This window comes from Pseudoliparis swirei, chromosome 13 (genome assembly GCF_029220125.1).
Source record: "Pseudoliparis swirei isolate HS2019 ecotype Mariana Trench chromosome 13, NWPU_hadal_v1, whole genome shotgun sequence".
Lineage (NCBI taxonomy): Eukaryota > Metazoa > Chordata > Actinopteri > Perciformes > Liparidae > Pseudoliparis > Pseudoliparis swirei.
The window spans coordinates 481,610-501,914 of NC_079400.1; the positions used below are offsets into that span (position 1 = coordinate 481,610).

General features: G+C 50.2%; 2 protein-coding genes across 4 annotated transcripts; both read left to right on the top strand.

Annotated features, from left to right (window-relative positions):
* Nucleotides 1-189: 189 nt before the first annotated feature.
* On the top strand, nucleotides 190-8,337 carry LOC130203419 (protein kinase C and casein kinase II substrate protein 3-like). 2 transcript variants are annotated; one of them, XM_056429563.1, is made up of 10 exons: nucleotides 190-344; nucleotides 1,706-1,776; nucleotides 1,918-2,074; nucleotides 2,283-2,518; nucleotides 5,462-5,617; nucleotides 5,878-6,053; nucleotides 6,117-6,237; nucleotides 6,359-6,429; nucleotides 6,580-6,659; nucleotides 7,787-8,337. In XM_056429563.1, exons 2-10 carry the CDS (start codon nucleotides 1,720-1,722, stop codon nucleotides 7,897-7,899), a joined length of 1,167 nt encoding a protein of 388 aa, XP_056285538.1. In that variant the 5' UTR covers nucleotides 190-344; nucleotides 1,706-1,719; the 3' UTR covers nucleotides 7,900-8,337. The 2 variants fall into 2 exon arrangements, with proteins under 2 accessions (XP_056285538.1, XP_056285539.1); XM_056429564.1 differs by lacking the exon at nucleotides 190-344 and adding an exon at nucleotides 413-630.
* Nucleotides 8,338-9,669: 1,332 nt separating this feature from the next.
* On the top strand, nucleotides 9,670-17,965 carry si:dkey-9k7.3 (circularly permutated Ras protein 1). 2 transcript variants are annotated; one of them, XM_056430079.1, is made up of 20 exons: nucleotides 9,670-9,744; nucleotides 9,963-10,037; nucleotides 11,401-11,640; nucleotides 11,959-12,084; nucleotides 12,183-12,314; nucleotides 12,404-12,484; nucleotides 12,589-12,656; nucleotides 12,860-13,033; nucleotides 13,130-13,171; nucleotides 13,248-13,337; nucleotides 13,507-13,658; nucleotides 14,203-14,284; nucleotides 14,585-14,715; nucleotides 14,806-14,890; nucleotides 14,976-15,082; nucleotides 15,183-15,295; nucleotides 15,491-15,608; nucleotides 16,917-17,057; nucleotides 17,528-17,621; nucleotides 17,792-17,965. In XM_056430079.1, exons 2-20 carry the CDS (start codon nucleotides 9,977-9,979, stop codon nucleotides 17,879-17,881), a joined length of 2,127 nt encoding a protein of 708 aa, XP_056286054.1. In that variant the 5' UTR covers nucleotides 9,670-9,744; nucleotides 9,963-9,976; the 3' UTR covers nucleotides 17,882-17,965. The 2 variants fall into 2 exon arrangements, with proteins under 2 accessions (XP_056286054.1, XP_056286053.1); XM_056430078.1 differs by lacking the exon at nucleotides 9,670-9,744 and having other exon boundaries at nucleotides 9,889-10,037.
* Nucleotides 17,966-20,305: the final 2,340 nt, after the last annotated feature.

Here is a 20,305-nt window from a genome sequence, read left to right on the forward strand (position 1 = left end):
CACACACGCACTAATACGCTCACAGGACTCTGTGCCACAGCGACACGTTTCTGTGAGCAGCCGACGGTCAAGAAGAAGGCTCGGCATCTCATTAGCACCATATCGAGAGAGACAGAGGGAGGGACGGCACGGCGAGAGGGAAGGAGGGGTTTCCTCCAGTCGTTTCTTCTACTAGTACAGTGGAGAGAAAGTGAGAGGGGTAGTCAAAGAGCTCAGGAGCCTGATAAGGAGCGCAGCCGGCGAGTCAAAGAAGCAAAGAATGGGGCTGAAGTAGGGAGGAGGACGAGGGAAGAAGAGTTCATGCCTGTGAACTAGACTGTAGCAGCCGACAGGACAGCAGGAAGGTAAGTTCCTTCCTCCCCCTGAAGCCGATGAGCAGCGAGTCGTCACCGTGCCACGGCTCTGGTTTGGTGAAACACTTTGTCTCGTGTCTCACGCCCACTTTGAGATGTGTGTGTAACTTTAAGTGCCAAAGGAAAATCAGGTCAGTGAGAGAGGAGAGAGAAACATGAGTTAGAGGAAAGGAGGAATGTTGGGAAGACGGACAGAGGAATGAAGAGAAAACCCTCGGCCCTTGAACGACAGTAACAAGTGGTCACTTGAGTAATCACTGGTGATTCTGAGAGAAATGTAAGTGCTGCCAGGCATGATGCTCTGTTGCCACTTCTTGCTTTGTTCATGCTTGTGGCTGGAGGGTTCAAATCCATTGATAGGAATGCTTCTTGAGGTCAAACGAGTGCATCGGCTGTTCCTTTCCTCCGCGTCGATCACATACTCCAACAAAGGGAAGAAGCCGAGATGTCAGGGACTCCCTTCCCTGTTTTGACAGGCAGGAGCCGAAAGGAACATGAACAACATGAACAACATGAACAACATGAACGTATTTACACCAGCAAGAGAAGGAAAGAAAGTCCTGCGTGAGTCTCATGCTCAGTCTTGTGATGAGGTGTGGTTCGTCACATATTACTCAGCCAGCAATGTGGCAACGTGTTGCTAAGACAGAAATAGGCCAGAATGTGAGTCCATTGCATGTTTGTACATGCATCTCTTCTCATTTGTTCGGTCTCTCTTCCGATGTATATGTGCCACTTGGGCTTTGCTTTACACGCAGTGCAGAAAATGTCTGGGCAGTGGAATTCCTTTTGAATCCCGTATTCTCATTTGTACGCCCGATATCGTGCTCTTGCGGTCATGATCTCCAAATGGAATTGGTAGGAGGAGTCAGAGTGGGCGACAGTTGGTTCTAATAGGCCTCGTATCAGTCAGAGCAAAGGGAAAGATGACCTTTCCAAGCTGTTTATTTTGGGAAGGCAACAGGAGGAATGCCGGAGCAGCTGCTCTATTCCTACTGGCAGATCCCACCCTGTGAATTCCAGTCTGCCACTGCGGGACACTCCTCTGACTGAGGCAGGGGGCTTCTGGAGGTACAGTGTAAATAACACCACGTCAGAATCATCCACGTTGTTATGGCAATAAGCTCTCCAACACACACACACACACTGTAAGGTCTCAGCCGCCAATTCCGTCCTGCAGGGGGACGTCAGCCTGCTGTGTCTGCACGTTGCTCCGTGTCGACGTCCAACCTGTTGAGTGATTATCAATGTCAACTATCTGCCAAAAAGAGCTCTCTGTTTTCTTCTCGTTCTGCATCTTAACCAGTCGAGCCACTCTCTGTCGAACAGCTGTGTCTTTCTTTCTGACACAGACACGTTCCCTACAATGGCGAGCCTTCCCAAAGAGCTGCTGGAGGACGCCAAGAAGCAGAGCTTCTGGATGGTGAGGATTACATCCAGGATTCAAATCCACAGCCCTTTGACCCGAGGGGTCGCAGGTCAAACCCAACCGACGCTCCGGTGGGCTTGTGACTAGTTCTGCAGGTTTGTTATTCCTACATATCTTCGCCATTCCTCCTCCCAGCCAGGGAACTACGTGCGTACGGTGCACCGGACGGAGCGATCCTTCCAGGCCTGCAGCGACATCGTGGCCTGCTTCACGGAGAGGGCCCGGGTGGAGCGGCAGTACGCCCAGCAGCTCAGCCAGTGGGGCAGCAAGTGGAAGTCCATCGTGGAATCTCGTAAGTGTGAGAAGCTGCGAGACGGGCAGCTCCCAGTCTGTTGGGTCCTCTCCGTCGACATCGGCTCAGGATTACCTCGCCATGTTTTCAAACGGCTGCATCTGTACTTGTTTGAAACTTTACAAATGGGAGTCATTATTCCTGTTTCGGTTCTGTGACTTCGGCGCTCTGTGTTCCTTCATCCCTGAGTCTTTTCTTCCGTTCCCAGGGCCACTTTATGGCTCCCTCATGAGGGCATGGCAATGTTTCTTCACCTCCACCGAGCGGCTGTCCGCCCTCCACTCCTCCATCTCTCAGGCCCTCGTGGAGGAGGAAGGCGGCCGTGTGAAAACCTGGCAGAAGGAGATCTTTCCCAAGAAAATCTTTTGTGGGTTCAAGGAGAGCCACAACAACAACACAAGCTTTTCCCGTGCGCAGAAACCGTGGTCCAAAAAGCTGATGAAGGTGTGTGTGTGTGTGGGGGGGGGGGGGGGGCAATGACAAAGCAATAGTACTTTGTCATACAATCTTAACTCCACCCCTTTTTTGCATTTCATGGTCTTTATTAGCAAAGAGTTTGAACAAGATGTAACTGAAAGATCAGAATTAAGTGAAAGGTCAAGAATTAAGTTTCATGTTCAGCAACAAAGGTTTTCAACATGAAATTCACTTATTGCCTCTCAGAACACGGCACTGTTGGCCCTGAAGACAGACTAGAGGGTGGGCACTAGAGGGTGGGCACTAGAGGGTGGGGACTAGAGGGTGGGCACTAGAGGGTGGGCACTAGAGGGTGGGGACTAGAGGGTGGGCACTAGAGGGTGGGCACTAGAGGGTGGGGACTAGAGGGTGGGCACTAGAGGGTGGGCACTAGAGGGTGGGCACTAGAGGGTGGGGACTAGAGGGTGGGCACTAGAGGGTGGGCACTAGAGGGTGGGGACTAGAGGGTGGGCACTAGAGGGTGGGCACTAGAGGGTGGGGACTAGAGGGTGTGCACTAGAGGGTGGGGACTAGAGTGTGGGCACTAGAGGGTGGGCACTAGAGGGTGGGGACTAGAGGGTGGGGACTAGAGGGTGGGCACTAGAGGGTGGGCACTAGAGGGTGGGCACTAGAGGGTGGGGACTAGAGGGTGGGCACTAGAGGGTGGGGACTAGAGGGTGTGCACTAGAGGGTGGGGACTAGAGGGTGGGGACTAGAGGGTGGGCACTAGAGGGTGGGGACTAGAGGGTGGGGACTAGAGGGTGGGCACTAGAGGGTGGGGACTAGAGGGTGGGCACTAGAGGGTGGGCACTAGAGGGTGGGCACTCGAGGGTGGGCACTCGAGGGTGGGCACTAGAGGGTGGGGACTAGAGGGTGGGCACTAGAGGGTGGGGACTAGAGGGTGTGCACTAGAGGGTGGGCACTAGAGGGTGGGGACTAGAGGGTGGGGACTAGAGGGTGGGGACTAGAGGGTGGGCACTAGAGGGTGGGGACTAGAAGGTGGGGACTAGAGGGTGGGGACTAGAGGGTGGGGACTAGAGGGTGGGGACTAGAGGGTGGGCACTAGAGGGTGGGGACTAGAGGGTTGGCACTAGAGGGTGGGCACTAGAGGGTGGGCACTAGAGGGTGGGGACTAGAGGGTGGGGACTAGAGGGTGTGCACTAGAGGGTGGGGACTAGAGGGTGGGCACTAGAGGGTGTGCACTAGAGGGTGGGCACTAGAGGGTGGGCACTAGAGGGTGGGCACTAGAGGGTGGGGACTAGAGGGTGGGGACTAGAGGGTGGGCACTAGAGGGTGGGCACTAGAGGGTGGGGACTAGAGGGTGGGGACTAGAGGGTGGGGACTAGAGGGTGGGGACTAGAGGGTGGGCACTTGAGGGTGTGCACTAGAGGGTGGGCACTAGAGGGTGGGCACTAGAGGGTGGGCACTAGAGGGTTGGCACTAGAGGGTGGGCACTAGAGGGTGGGGACTAGAGGGTGGGCACTAGAGGGTGGGGACTAGGGGGTTGGCACTAGAGGGTGGGCACTAGAGGGTGGGGACTAGAGGGTGGGCACTAGAGGGTGGGGACTAGAGGGTGGGCACTAGAGGGTGGGCACTAGAGGGTGGGCACTAGAGGGTGGGCACTAGAGGGTGGGGACTAGAGGGTGGGCACTAGAGGGTGGGCACTAGAGGGTGGGGACTAGAGGGTGGGCACTAGAGGGTGGGGACTAGAGGGTGGGGACTAGAGGGTGGGCACTAGAGGGTTGGCACTAGAGGGTGGGCACTAGAGGGTGGGCACTTGAGGGTGTGCACTAGAGGGTGGGGACTAGAGGGTGGGGACTAGAGGGTGGGCACTAGAGGGTGGGGACTAGAGGGTGGGCACTAGAGGGTGGGCACTAGAGGGTGGGCACTAGAGGGTGGGGACTAGAGGGTGTGCACTAGAGGGTGGGCACTAGAGGGTGGGGACTAGAGGGTGGGCACTAGAGGGTGTGCACTAGAGGGTGGGCACTAGAGGGTGGGGACTAGAGGGTGTGCACTAGAGGGTGGGCACTAGAGGGTGGGCACTAGAGGGTGGGCACTAGAGGGTGGGGACTAGAGTGTGGGCACTAGAGGGTGGGCACTAGAGGGTGGGGACTAGAGGGTGTGCACTAGAGGGTGGGCACTAGAGGGTGGGCACTAGAGGGTGGGCACTAGAGGGTGGGCACTAGAGGGTGGGGACTAGAGGGTGGGCACTAGAGGGTGGGCACTAGAGGGTGGGCACTAGAGGGTGGGCACTAGAGGGTGGGGACTAGAGGGTGTGCACTAGAGGGTGGGCACTAGAGGGTGGGCACTAGAGGGTGGGGACTAGAGGGTGTGCACTAGAGGGTGGGCACTAGAGGGTGGGCACTAGAGGGTGGGCACTAGAGGGTGGGGACTAGAGGGTGGGCACTAGAGGGTGGGCACTAGAAGGTGGGGACTAGAGTGTGGGCACTAGAGGGTGGGGACTAGAGGGTGGGCACTAGAGGGTGGGGACTAGAGGGTGGGCACTAGAGGGTGGGGACTAGAGGGTGGGGACTAGAGGGTGGGGACTAGAGGGTGGGCACTAGAGGGTGGGCACTAGAGGGTGGGGACTAGAGGGTGGGCACTAGAGGGTGGGGACTAGAGGGTGGGCACTAGAGGGTGGGGACTAGAGGGTGGGCACTAGAGGGTGGGCACTAGAGGGTGGGGACTAGAGGGTGGGCACTAGAGGGTGGGCACTAGAGGGTGGGGACTAGAGGGTGGGCACTAGAGGGTGGGGACTAGAGGGTAATTGTCATTCCCTTTGTACAGGACCATGCTGTTGCCCCCTCGTTCTAGCCTGGCATCGCTAGCTAACCATCCCGACCCATAGCTTCATATTTAGCGTTCAACTAGAAAGTAAACCATCGGTTTCCCTGAAAGTGACTCGTCTGCATGTGGATGTGTATTCAACAGCTGGAGAAGACCCGCGTTGCGTATCACAAGTCCTGTCAAAGGGAGCAGACCGCCCTCGACAAAGAAAAACAAGCTAACGAAAACTCTGAGATGAGTCCTGAGAAGAAGCAGAAAATCACAGAGGCCAGAGAGAAGGTCACAGGGGAGAAACAAGAGGTGAGGAGGGGCCCAGCATGTTGAAGAACAGCTCCAGTCCTGGTTTGATGCCACACAGTTCAACATGGAAGGATGTGTTCGCCTGCTGCGTCTGGATGCATGATCCACTCCAACCAGCAGCCTCCCTTGTTTGGAGAGAGTTATTGTTCAGCTCTCTGTGTGACGAGCAGCAGATGACTTACACATTTCAGATGGTCCTCCATGCAAGCAGTCGATGTTCTAATTGTCCTCATCAAATCGTTCTTGTGTGCTGCCGGCAGATTAGAGACCGCTATGAGAAAATGCTGGAGGACGTGTCGACCTATACGCCTCGCTACATGGAGGAGATGGAGGCCATTTTTGAAGAGTCGCAGGAGGAGGAGAGGAAGAGGATCAGCTTTCTGAAGCAGGCCTTCCTCTCCATCCACAGACATCTCGACATCACCAACAATGAGAGGTGAGAGCCACCAGGGGGCGGGCTGAAGGTGTCTCTGTGTTCACTGCCCTGTCCGTGTGCCAGTGTGAAGGCGGTGTACAGCGAGCTCCACCAGACGCTGATGGCCATCGAGGAGCAAGAGGACCTGAAGTGGTGGAAGAACCACCACGGGCCCGGCATGCCCACCGACTGGCCGAGGATCAACGTAGGACACCGAGAAGCTCCACGCTGCTGCTGCTGCTGAGTGGAGAGAGCACCGAGCGGTCCTTCCAGCTGCTGGACCCGTGTTGACATGTGTTGAACCCAGACTGTCTCTCCTCCTCCAGGAATGGGTCCCACCAGTTAAAAAGCTAAACAGGAAAAAAAGAGACCAGAAGATAAAAAGAGAGAATCGACCGTAAGTAATTCATTCATTCATTATATCAAATAATAATAATGATATAATGACATGATAGCATGCAGAGCGAGCTCTATTACATAGTTTCACATATATTCCACTTAATACTTGTATTGCTGATTGTTGGAGCGCTCGTGTGTCCTCCTCTAGTGTGATGATCGGGGGTGTGAAGGTGCAGGCGATGTACGACTACGTGGGAGAGGAGGGCGACGAGCTGTCCTTTAGAGCAGGTGACACCTCAAGTGTGATGTGACGACACTCAGATGTCTGAGACAGCAGCGTTATTTTCAATGTTTAAAAGCTATAAGAGGAGTTGTGTAATAAATCACAGCCATTGTATGAGAATAAATGTTAGTGTGAACACAGAAGTGCCTCCGATCCCTTGAAATGACGGCCGGCTGTTGTGTCGGTTCCTGTTGTTGCATAACGTGATCTCTGCCGTTAAATCATGCCTAAAGGGGCGTGCACAACATTCGTTCCCATTGGAGGAGCCAATCGGACACCCTCGCTGAATTGCCCAGCGATTGCCCAACGTCTCCCGCCTCTGGATAGATTTAAAAGCCTTCTAACAAAGAGGAGGCACCAGAGTCGTCTCTCAGACACGTGGAACGACATCGAGCCCAAAGGTTCAAATAAACTGCCTGCTCCAGCGTTAAGGCCTCCTCTTCATCAAAATCTGAGTTTTATCTTTCTCTCACTGTGAGATGCTTTTACCCAAGTGTGAAAATATATGTTTCATACAATGAAGTAGAGACAGTACAATTAAAATGCTCTATACTTTAGTTTTGTGGGGATAATAGTGTTCAAATCTTCGCTTATGGGCGAAGCAACAAGTAAAAATAATAATTGTAAAATATATTATATTACTTCTAAATATCAGGAACATATTGGAATATTGGACATGCTTTGTACTTTGGAAGAAACTTGCGTAACATTTAATATGTTGGTGCACGTAATGAAGTTAGTTCCGAGGTAATGATTTAGTAATACAGTAATAGTCCTTATAAGACGCTTGTTAACATTATTGTGCTCCGATGTTGACTCGAGGCTGTGTTATTCTCTTTGTGGTCATACGGGTTTACGTGAATATGATGGGATGTAAAAGTGTTTGTGCTCCATTGATAAAACAATGTTTTAATACATAATTGTAAATTCACATTTGACCGTGAAATAAAGCGTTCCTGACATTTAGAGCAGACAGCGAGCGGCTTGAATAAGAACGACATCTAATGGCATCAAATACAGGAGCAGTTAGAACACTCCCCATGTGTTGGCTTTAAAGTCAAAGTAAAGAACCAAATGACTCACAGGACGTGTTGTTGATGGAACACATGATGACGGCTGTGTCTCTGAGCAGGGGAAGTGTTCCTGAAGGTGGAGGAGGAGGACGACCAGGGCTGGTGCCGAGGCGTCCTGAGCGGAGGCCGGGAGGGATTCTACCCGGCCAACTACGTGGGCGTGGCGGAGTGACTCCTCCGTGGCGACTCGGCCTCAACGTCCATTTCTTACAAAGAGTCAGTTACAAATCTTCCAAAAATAACAAATATTGTTATATAGTTTAGTTTGTAACACAGATATAATCTGTTCCCAGCCGCTTGGAAATGTACCATTTGTTCCGTTTTAATCTTCTAAACGACGTTGGTTTGAGTGCTTCTGCCACCTGAAGTATCTCAGTGCTGTTCATCTGTCTGTGTGCGACTGTGTTGTTCATCTGTCTGTGTGCGACTGTGTTGACGCACAACCGAAGATGATGAAGAACCGTGGGTCGACCCGGCACAGGTCACACTGACGGAGCTCACACACCTCATGTTTACTTCAGGAGTATTACGCAGACACACAGAGTTACTTTGTTACCTTTGACTGAGGGAACTGATTTTCAAAATAAAAGTGTCATTGTTTCGCCTCTAATCCATCTGGTTGACTGTTTTTTGTTGCCATGCTAGCTGTGTGTGTGTGTGTGTGTGTGTATTATTTATTCTGTGATTTGTGAATGTAATTTACATAGACACATGTCATGAATCAAACATACGCTTAATAACATTCTGAAAACACTCAACAAAAAACAAAACTAAATAAGTTTGTTTTTAGTTATTTGGGAAACAGAAGTCTTGTTCATTGGAATTTGCATTCCTAAATTAAAATAACCTAATTATATATAATAATTAAAATAATAATATTATTATTTTAATGACGTAATAGCATGTCATTGTGAAATTAATTTCACAACCTAGATGTATTAAATAGTTTCACAGTCTAGTCTGTGTATGAAAGGCAACGGGGGGCGGCTGTGGCTCAGGGGGGTCAGGGGGTCATCCTGCAACCCCAAGGTCGTCGGTTCGATCCCCGCTCTCCCCATTAGTTGCAAGTCGAAGTGTCCATGAGCAAGGCACTGAACCCCCAGCTGCTCCCCGGGCGCTTCACTGCAGCCCACTGCTCCTTCATGACTAAGGAGGGATTAAATGCAGAGAATACATTTAACCTGGACTCTGTGTACCTGTACTCTATACTCTGTGTACCTGTACTCTGTGTACCTGTACTCTGTGCACCTGTACTCTGTGCACCTGTACTCTGTGTACCTGTACTCTGTGTACCTGTACTCTGTGCACCTGTACTCTGTGTACCTGTACTCTATACTCTGTGCACCTGTACTCTGTGTACCTGTACTCTGTGCACCTGTACTCTATACTCTGTGTACCTGTACTCTGTGTACCTGTACTCTGTGTACCTGTACTCTATGTACCTGTACTCTATACTCTGTCTACCTGTACTCTGTGTACCTGTACTCTGTGTACTCTATACTCTGTGTACCTGTACTCTATGTACCTGTACTCTATGTACCTGTACCCAGTGTACCTGTACTCTATACTCTATGTACCTGTACTCTATGTACCTGTACTCTGTGTACTCTATACTCTGTGTACCTGTACTCTATGTACCTGTACTCTATGTACCTGTACACTGTGTACCTGTACTCTATACTCTGTGTACCTGTACTCTGTGCAATGACAATAGATTGAATCCAATCCAATATTTATCATCTTGACCTTCAACATTTAATTTTCCAATTGAGCTTCTATTATTCCTCCCATAACTTAGGTTCATGTAATGTTTAACTAGAGTTATGCAATATGCAATACCTCTGACTCACCACCCGACCTCGCAGCACTCCAGTATCACCAGTCAAAGGAACTTGTTGGACAAGATGCCGAAGACCAGGACTGAGCTGGAGTGAAAAGAAGTCACACGGTCTGAGAGCCGCGGTGAAGGCGTCACGCCGTGGTCTCACTGCACGCACGGCGCTCAGCGGACCCAGCTGTGAGTATCAGGTGATGTTTAGAGGATGTGGTAACTACATATCGCAGACACAGAAGATACACGTTGGTTGCGTTGTGTGGATTAAGCTTCATCGTAGAAACTGTGTCTTGAGATTCCTTTGGAGAGGCCGGTGTGTGTGATGTTTGATGGACGTGAACATATCCCTCTCATTGTGATGTGTGATGTTTTGTGTGATAAGTTTCCTCTCTGTCTCACAGGCCGGAGACTCACAATGGAGTTTGCCTGTGGATTTGTTTATGTGCCTCAACGGCCTCGTGCCATCAAGCGCTCAGGTGGGGTCTCTCTCCAACACGTCCAGACGGCACATTCACAACACTGGGTGCACTGGGTGGAAGGAGCTGATGGGACATGGAACATGGGACATGGGACATGGGACATGGGACATGGGACATGGAACATGGGACATGGAACATGGGACATGGGACATGGGACATGGGACATGGAACATGGGACATGGAACATGGAACATGGAACATGGGACATGGAACATGGAACATGGGACATGGAACATGGGACATGGGACATGGAACATGGAACATGGAACATGGGACATGGGACATGGAACATGGAACATGGGACATGGAACATGGAACATGGGACATGGAACATGGAACATGGGACATGGGACATGGAACATGGGACATGGGACATGGGACATGGGACATGGAACATGGTACATGGGACATGGGACATGGGACATGGAACATGGTACATGGGACATGGGACATGGGACATGGAACATGGGACATGGGACATGGGACATGGGACATGGAACATGGGACATGGAACATGCAGCTCGTCTTCAGAGCAGCAAACACCTGTCGTCTGGGTCAATGTAGAGAGTGGTGCGTGTTGTTATCTGAGCTCCTCCTTGCTTTGTTGGCGCAGCTGTGCGTGCTTTTAGTGCACGTGAGCGTTAAACCGCCTTCAGTCGACGGTTCCGGCTGTAAACGCAGACAACCAGGCAGACAGGATCAGTGAGGCGGTGTTAGGAGTAGATAACAACGTAACGCAACAGACATCATTCATACAGACGTAACCACCAGGTTAACAGGAAGCGGGCGGGGCAAAGAGCTCCTGTTCAGGTGCATAGCCTACTTTGGAAAGTGGCCGGAGAGGACAGGGAGACGTGGGAGTCTCTGCCGAGGGCCCCTGGTGGACAGCAGGAGAATGCAGGGCTGCACCGCTTGGTGGAGGTCTGAGGCCTGGGGGAGGAGGGAACTCCAGAGGCAGCAGACTGGAGGGGAAAGGGATTCTGGGAAATATAGGAAGTCAGAAACTGAAGGAAAAGTTGAGAGAAGGAACAAATATTCCAAAACTTGATTACAAAATAACTGCTGTTTCTAAAATGATATGCTGACTCCTTTCAGCAGAGCGTTGTCATTTGGTTGAGTCCCATTATGCATTATGTAATGTGACACACACACACCTCTCCTGTCTATCTTAGAGTGCAGATTCCTTTCAGATACTCAGCTTTTCTCAGTCAAAGTCATCTGCCACCTGAGTCACATTCTCTTCACAGCACAAAGGTCGTCCTGCACCAGTTGTTTTGTCTGTGCTCACATTTCTCTTGTAGGAAACTGCTCAAATCAACAGCCACTGGACGGATATATGTTTTATATCTATGCCTTTTAGCTCTTCTTCCTCCCGTTAACCGGATTCGTCCTCGCAGTCCTCCTCCTCCTCCTCCGACAAACTCTGCAGAAGCCAGATTACCAAAGTCACCCCAATCACGGCCAAAGGTCATTGAACAGCTGGAAAACAGCGAGGAAGTAAAGAAGGCGGTGAAGCCAACTCCCTTCTATGGCAACGCTGAAATTCACAATAAAGCATCAACCAGAGATTTTCCTGCTCAGCTGACGTCTCGAAAAACAGGTACAAGGTTCACGAAAGAAGAGCAGTCTGTACGATGGTATATCTCACATTCACTCTCCACTGAAGGGTACCACACACGTGTATCTAAGCTAATTCAATAAAAGAGCTTTACTCAGTCGGGATCTTTGGTTCCTCCTGTTGCTCTGTTGTGGATCTCCACCTCCCAAGAGAGAGAAGAGAGTCTGGATGAAGACCTCTTGAATCCTCTAGAGACGTAGCACAGAGTAACCGTGGTGACGGTCTCCACTGTCCTGCAGCTCGTGAGGCGCTGATGTTGTTTGGCTGAATCGTTCCTCGTGTCCTCTCTGCTCCCCGAAGCTCTTCTTCCACCACACATGAGGCCGCCGGCCGACGCCTACGAGCTCCCGACCGAGCTCCGTGTCCGTCCCCGGGACCCAAACGGAGGAGGCGCAGGAGGCGCAGGGCTCGGGGCTCAGGCACCAGGTGAACGGACACTTTGGTTTCTATTGCGTTCTTCTTTTTGTTCGACCGTCCGGAGGGACAGACGGATCATCCCAGTGTTCTTCTGTTCTTCACGTCAGTCCCTCCTCTTCCTCCGAGACCTTCGTTCATGAAGTTGATCCCGGAGTACCTGGTGCTGTTTCCTGAACCCGACTCATCCCCATCGACATCTCGCAAATCGCTGTCGGACACGACCCTCGTCGCGAGTAAAAGTAAGCGCCTCCGTCACGCTGTCCAGAGAGTAGGCTGGCCCTGGAGGCGTCACGCCGCGGTGCTGATTGGAACGCTCTCGTTGTTCCAGGATCAGGAGACACGGGGCCTCTGCCCGGGAATCCCAATGTGCTGCTTGTCAGTTTAGGGAAATTACTCTCGGAAGAAAGAGGTCAGTAAACGTTTTATCATCACCATAAAACCTCCATTATGTCCATTTGAATGTGACTCCCAGTCCGATGGCATATGATGACGAGGATGTTTGCATGTTTCCAGCTCCGACGGCGCAAGGAGAACCCGCCTCCTGCTCCCGATGCGGCTCGGTGCTGGACTCCTGCAATGAGGTCGTTACTCGCCGTCTTTCATCGTTCTGAGAGCCAACACCATTGAGACTCACTGGTTATCGATGTGTGATGACTGTAACTCTCCTTCAGAATCCCGGTTCACAAACACAGAGCATAAGGAGCACAAGCCGTGTGCCAACCGAGCGACGGTCCGGGGTTTGGTGCAGCCTCCAGTGACCGGACGCTCTCTCCTCCCGCTGCAGGTCAGCGAGTGTTACTTCTGTCGGCCGTGGCGGCAGACCCGCACTGCCGGCCCGCCGCCGGGTCCCCGGGACGCTCTCTTCCTGCTGCGCCCTGGCGAGGAGCCGCGCTGCGCTGCCGACGCGCCGCTGCTCTTCTGCATCGACATCTCGGGCTCCATGAGCATCGCCTCGGAGGTGAGCCCTCACGCCGATGGGGTCGCGAGGCCTTCGTGACAGCTGGCATTCACAGAGAGATCCCGAGGCGTTTCAAAAGATCTGTTGTTTCCTCAGGTGTCAGAGGGAGAAGATGCGGTCCACAAAACCCGTCTCCAGGTGAGCCTGTTGTGTCCTTCTTTAACCTTTAAACTGAAACCAGTTGGTGATGGAGGACATGTTGGTGTTGAACCAGTTTGTTCAGGACGCCGTGTGGCAGTGTCTTCAGAGCCTGGGCGAGCTCAGACCCCACATGCGGGTCGGACTCGTCACCTTCAACCACCAGGTACCGAGAGGCTCACCTGAGGTCTGACTGGACATTCAGCATTTCTCCAAATGTCTCTGTAAATTATTTCAGTTTTCTCACGTTTGTGTCAGCTTATTATTATCTGAATGACCCAATTGCAAGTTCCTCCTGCCGCTTCTCCTCTTCCTGTGTACTGTTTGAGTTACAGGTGACGATGCATGGAAACGATCGCTTCACGTTGCGTTCCCTGAGCGGCGCCGAGTTAACCGACCCCCACTTTCTGAAAGAGACTGCCGCCGGCGTCCCGACTCCGGCGCCGCTCTCACAGACCAAGAGATACCTGCAGAGGCAGGTCATGGAGTACGGACAGGCACTGGTGGACAATCAGTTGTTTTTGTATTTTATTAGCAATATGGCAAGAAATGTCTACTATGGGTCCGTCATAGCTATATATATATATATTATATGTAATATGTTGATACTATTTCACAGTACAGCATGTTTTCTTGCAGCTCTATAAATACTCTATAAGAAATACCTATACGGAAAATCAGGTTTTTGAATACTGTGACAAATGAAAAGTATAAAGTATTTTGTCCCTTAAAGTGCAAAATGAGCCGAACAATAATAGAATAAGAATTCATAAAACTTCCAGCCATAACTGACTGTGTTCACAGAATAATAAAGTAATTGCATTAAGACAATAGTTTGATTTAACTACGTAGTTAAACAGAATTCTTACAAATAAAGATGCTCTGTCATTTCTTCTAACAATTTATCCGACTAAACATGATGTCTCAATATAAGTTTTCACTCCGATATGATTCCATTGAAAGACAACACATCCATGAATCCTCTTGTCTCCCTGATGATGTCTCATCTGAAACCATGTTCCTCTCGTCAGTTTGTCTGACGGCGGGACCACGGCCCTCGGGCCGGCTGCGCTGCTCACGATTGCGATGGCCTCCAGACATCCCGGCTCCAAAGTAGGTTCTGTCATATTCATGAGAGCGTACCAGTGTATTCATATGGGCATCACACACGGAGCAGCTGTAGTCCAGGACCATTCATCCCATGGACACTTAGGAGCTTTGACCACAGCTGCAGAAACCTCGCTGAAGAGGAGAGGGTCCTGGCCATGAGGGTCACGGGGTCGCGGTACTCACTGGAGTTCAATATGAAGTTGTCTGTTGACCGTCATCAGTATGTCTGCGTAACAATCATAGGTAATGTTTTGTATTTGTCCATTCTCTATGAACAACACACCTGACCTGCTGACCTTGGAGGTGATTATCTGCACAGATGGAAAGGCCAACTCGGAGTTGGGCAATCTGGAGGTGGAGGACAGCGACACTCGCACTCTGCTCTCCTCCACCATCTTCTACCAGGACCTGGGGGACTACGCCGCGGACCACGGGTTGGTGAACAGTCCTCATCGGGTCAGACAGGAGAATGCATATTGCAGCGGAGCGGATCGCTCTCATGAAGCTCATCCATCTCCCATCAGTGTGACGGTGTCGGTGCTGTCCATCCAGGGAACCGACTGCAGGCTGGACGAGCTGGGCCGACTGGCCGACCGCACCGGAGGGGAAGTGAGACGAGTTGTGTGTCAGCTCTGGTCTCTACGTCAGGACCGGTCTCGGTCTGCATCGTGTGCTCATTGTGTTTGTCCTCCAGGTGGTGATAGCGAGTCCCAAGAGGTTGCACCAGGAGTTTGAACAGATGATTGAGAACAAGATGGTCGCCTCACACTGCACCGCCACGTTGCTGCTGCCACAGCTGCTGTAAGATGTGCTGTGTGCCCCTCAACGTGTCCACGTGGTCCACAGCGACCTTCAAATGACCTCGTTCACAAGCAGTGGCTGCTGTTCTCCTTTGGTCCAGGCGTACGAGAGGGGAGAAGGAGGCGGTGCACAAAGGGACCAGAGCGGTGGGGAACGTGGGCCCGGACACAGAGATCACCCTCCAGTTTGGAGCCAAGGAACACGATGACGAAGGTGAGAGACCGGGTGGACCGGGTGGACCGGGTGGACCGGGACGGGTTCCTCTGGTCTGCACCGTCTCACTGCAGACTGAATACGTGGCCAAGTACTTGATGAAATTCACTTTGTCGAATTCCATCATTGAAAAGCGACGTGCAGTTCCCCAGAACCCTCTGGAGTCATGTCTGTGGATCGATCTTCTCCCCTCAGCCTCGGCGCTCGGCGCCGGGAGCCGTGTGGCCATCCAGCTGCAGGTCCGGTACCGGCAGAGGAAGGGAGAGACGATGCTCCGAGTGATCACCGCCTGCCGAGATGTGACTGATGACAGGTGATCATGATGCTTCCATCATTACAGTGCTTCTCCCACTTTGGGGTCTTAGGATGACCTCTCACACACACACACAAGCTGAAACAAGTCATTATGGCCTGATATCTTTCATCAACGAGGCGTTCCCCCTGGGGACAACACTTGATGGGATGTATTATTTCAGACCAATCTCAGTGACGCTTTGAGTAAAGCGTTGGTCAGAACCCAAGGAGGCTGTCCGTGGCTGAGGTCCACGCAGGAAACACGCAACACGCCAAGAGCATCATCCGCCCGAACATGTCGTCACACAGCGAACGACCCTCTCGACTCCGTCTGTACGGAATGAAGGTCATGCCCTTCACGTCGAAACAGCTGCAAAGTGGCCCCTGTGTGTGTGTGTGTGTGTGTGTGTGTGTGTGTGTGTGTGTGTGTGTGTGTGTCTGTCTGTCTGTCTGTCTGTCTGTCTGTCTGTCTGTCTGTCTGTCTGTCTGTCTGTCTGTCTGTCTGTCTGTCTGTCTGTCTGTCTGTCTGTCTGTCTGTCTGTCTGTCTGTCTGTCTGTGTGTGTGTGTGTGTGTGTGTGTGTGTGTCTGTCTGTCTGTCTGTCTGTCTGTCTGTCTGTCTGTCTGTCTGTCTGTCTGTCTGTCTGTCTGTCTGTCTGTGTGTGTGTGTGTGTGTGTGTGTGTGTGTGTGTGTGTGTGTGTGTGTGTGTGTGTGTGTGTGTGTGTGTGTGTGTGTGTGTGTGTGTGTGTGTGTGTGTGTGTGTGTGTGTGTGTGTGTGTGTGTGTGTGTGTGTGTGTGTGTGTGTGTCTGTCTGTCTGTCTGTCTGTCTGTCTGTCTGTCTGTCTGTCTGTCTGTCTGTCTGTCTGTCTGTCTGTCCGTCTGTCTGTCTGTCTGTCTGTCTGTCTGTCTGTCTGTCTGTCTGTCTGTCTGTCTGTCTGTCTGTCTGTCTGTCTGTCTGTCTGTCTGTCTGTCTGTCTGTCTGTCTGTCTGTCTGTCTGTCTGTGAGCAGTAATAATAATGGCGTGGCTGACGCTGTAAATGTGAAGAAGCACTCTGATTCTCACACTCTCCACTTCTTCTGGCACTACTGTATATAGCCATTCCTCTTGTATATACTTTAAGTCACTTTCTAAAACTTCTTAGACCGTTGCACTGTTTTGCACTGTTTGTTCTGTACTGCACTGTTTGTTTGTTCTGTATTGTATTGTGTTGTAATGTATATTTTGTGTAAGCACTGAGACACTTTACCTAGTCAAATTCCTTGTTTGTGCAAACTTACTTGGCCAATAAAACTGATTCTGATTCTGATGGTAAACCCCGGCGCTCAGCTCGGCGGCCCTGTCCTCTCTCTCCCTCGCCATCGTCCAGCTCAACTCGTCACAGGCCAGCGCCGCTCTGGCGGTCAGAGGTCGCTTCCTGGACGCCCGGAGGGAGGCGGAGCAGCAGAGGAAGCTGATGGAGAGAGCGATGTGAGCCGCAGGCGGGCGGAGGGCTGTGTGTGGGCAACAGGACGAGAGCGACTTCATCCTCAGGATGACAAATGGATTTAATGACGGCAGATTATATATCACCAGAAAACAGAATGACACGTCTAATTATTGTACAGGTGACATGACAAAAGGAGAAGAAAGAAAGGATTTTACAGAAAGTGAGAGCAAAGCTCGACCTGATGCAAGAGTGATGAGGAGAATTAAACGGTCTGGCTTTTTATATTTGAAAAGAGCAAATAAGTCTGATTCATCTGCTCAACTATATCATTATTATTTTAGCTGAAACTGGTGAATATTTTAACCCTCGTCTTCAATCGTTCAAAATGCTTGTTCTTTGAGGTTTTTATTTCCTCGTGGTATCTTTGTTGTCAGCATGTTATCAGTGAAGCGCCGCTGTGTCTGGATGTGAGTTGTTTTGAGACGTATTTCTTGGGCTCGACTGTTTGCAGAGAGCAGAATGACAACGCAGACGACCATCACACGTACCAACGCTGGAGGGAGAGCATGGAGCCCATCTACAGCGACGGAGAGGGCGGCACGAGGGTGAGCGTCATCAGCTTCAGCCTCTGGGGGAAGAAACACAATCAACTCGTCTGGCTTGTTTTTTTACAGACGGAATCTGTCGTTTCAGACTCTGAAATAATTCATGTTTTGACCCGATACATGAATGTGTTTAGGATGACATCGTTTACTAACTGTCCTCCTCCCACCAGCCTGTAACAGACACTGGGGCAGCGCTGTTCTACAGCATGAAGCGGAGCAACAGGAAGACCATCATGATGAAGAGGAAACACACAGCATGAAGCTGAGGAAGACCATCACGATGAAGAGGAAACACACAGCATGAAGCAGAGGAAGACCATCACGATGAAGAGGAAACACACAGCATGAAGCAGAGGAAGACCATCACGATGAAGAGGAAACACACAGCATGAAGCAGAGGAAGACCATCACGATGAAGAGGAAACACACAGCATGGAAGACCATCACGATGAAGAGGAAACACAGCATGAAGCAGAGGAAGACCATCACGATGAAGAGGAAACACACAGCATGAAGCAGAGGAAGACCATCACGATGAAGAGGAAACACACAGCATGAAGCAGAGGAAGACCATCACGATGAAGAGGAAACACACAGCATGAAGCAGAGGAAGACCATCACGATGAAGAGGAAACACACAGCATGAAGCAGAGGAAGACCATCACGATGAAGAGGAAACACACAGCATGAAGCAGAGGAAGACATCACGATGAAGAGGAAACACACAGCATGAAGCTGAGGAAGACCATCACGATGAAGAGGAAACACACAGCATGAAGCAGAGGAAGACCATCACGATGAAGAGGAAACACACAGCATGAAGCAGAGGAAGACCATCACGATGAAGAGGAAACACACAGCATGAAGCAGAGGAAGACCATCACGATGAAGAGGAAACACACAGCATGAAGCAGAGGAAGACATCACGATGAAGAGGAAACACACAGCATGAAGCTGAGGAAGACCATCACGATGAAGAGGAAACACACAGCATGAAGCAGAGGAAGACCATCACGATGAAGAGGAAACACACAGCATGAAGCAGAGGAAGACCATCACGATGAAGAGGACACACAGCATGAAGCAGAGGAAGACCATCACGATGAAGAGGAAACACACAGCATGAAGCAGAGGAAGACCATCACGATGAAGAGGAAACACACAGCATGAAGCAGAGGAAGACCATCACGATGAAGAGGAAACACACAGCATGAAGCAGAGGAAGACCATCACGATGAAGAGGACACACAGCATGAAGCAGAGGAAGACCATCACGATGAAGAGGAAACACACAGCATGAAGCTGAGGAAGACCATCACGATGAAGAGGAAACACACAGCATGAAGCAGAGGAAGACCATCACGATGAAGAGGAAACACACAGCATGAAGCAGAGGAAGACCATCACGATGAAGAGGAAACACACAGCATGAAGCTGAGGAAGACCATCACGATGAAGAGGAAACACACAGCATGAAGCAGAGGAAGACCATCACGATGAAGAGGAAACACACAGCATGAAGCAGAGGAAGACCATCACGATGAAGAGGACACACAGCATGAAGCTGAGGAAGACCATCACGATGAAGAGGAAACACACAGCATGAAGCAGAGGAAGACCATCACGATGAAGAGGAAACACACAGCATGAAGCAGAGGAAGACCATCACGATGAAGAGGACACACAGCGTGTTTCTCACCATCTGGCTGAATAAATGTTCCTCAGAGTTTGCGATGTACAGAATGAATGACGACATCTCAACAACACGCCGTGAAGAAGGCTGCTGGAGGGGAGGAGCCTGAACTCATGCCGAGGTCACGCTAAGACAATATAATATGATATGATATGATATAATATGATATGATATGATATAATATGATACAATATAATATGATATGATATAATATGATATGATATCATATGATATAATATGATATGATATAATATATAATATAATATAATATGATACAATCATATAATATGATATGATATAATATGACATAATATGATATAATATATAATATATGATGTAATATATAATATAATATGATACAATATGATATAATATGATATGATATAATATGATATAATATATGATATAATATGATATAAGATATAATATGATATAATATAATATGATACACCCCGGCACGTTCGCTCCGCTCGGCAACAGCCAATCGTCTTGTGCCTCCTGCACCTCGAGCTCATCACTACATCCAGACTGTTTGCTGTCCTGCTCCTCAGTGGTGGAACGAGCTCCCCACTGACATCAGGACAGCAGAAAGTCTCTACAGCTTCCGCCGGAGACTGAAAACACACCTTTTCTGACTATATCTGGATTAAAACACAGATTTGCACTTCAGTGGCTCTTAAATAGCTCTTACTTATGGTACTTTAGTAGTTCGACTATGTTGAGGAAATGTTACTTCCTGTATTCTTGTTGTTCTTAGTTTATACTCTAGGTTGAAATGCACTTATTGTAAGTCGCTTTGGATAAAAGCGTCTGCTAAATGACATGTAATGTAATGATGGAATAATTGCAAGAACATATTTTGTCCTTTCTGTGTATTAGATGCCGTTTCCCACCAGTTGTTAATTTCAGATCATTATTATTATTATTAGTTGTGATGCTGACTTGACGTTTTTTAAGCATCCACCTTTTCAACATTTAATTAGGATGCTCG

Bases quoted from the DNA above. Each gene is read 5' to 3' on its own strand.
- LOC130203419 (XM_056429563.1), top strand. From the start codon at position 1,720: ATGGCGAGCCTTCCCAAAGAGCTGCTGGAGGACGCCAAGAAGCAGAGC. The intron at 1,777-1,917 runs GTGAGGATTACA...TCCTCCTCCCAG, and splicing joins AGAAGCAGAGCTTCTGGATG to CCAGGGAACTACGTGCGTAC. The intron at 6,430-6,579 runs GTAAGTAATTCA...GTCCTCCTCTAG, and splicing joins ATAAAAAGAGAGAATCGACC to TGTGATGATCGGGGGTGTGA.
- si:dkey-9k7.3 (XM_056430078.1), top strand. From the start codon at position 9,920: ATGTGTGATGTTTTGTGTGATAAGTTTCCTCTCTGTCTCACAGGCCGG. The intron at 11,641-11,958 runs GTACAAGGTTCA...TGCTCCCCGAAG, and splicing joins GCTGACGTCTCGAAAAACAG to CTCTTCTTCCACCACACATG. The intron at 12,485-12,588 runs GTCAGTAAACGT...GCATGTTTCCAG, and splicing joins ATTACTCTCGGAAGAAAGAG to CTCCGACGGCGCAAGGAGAA.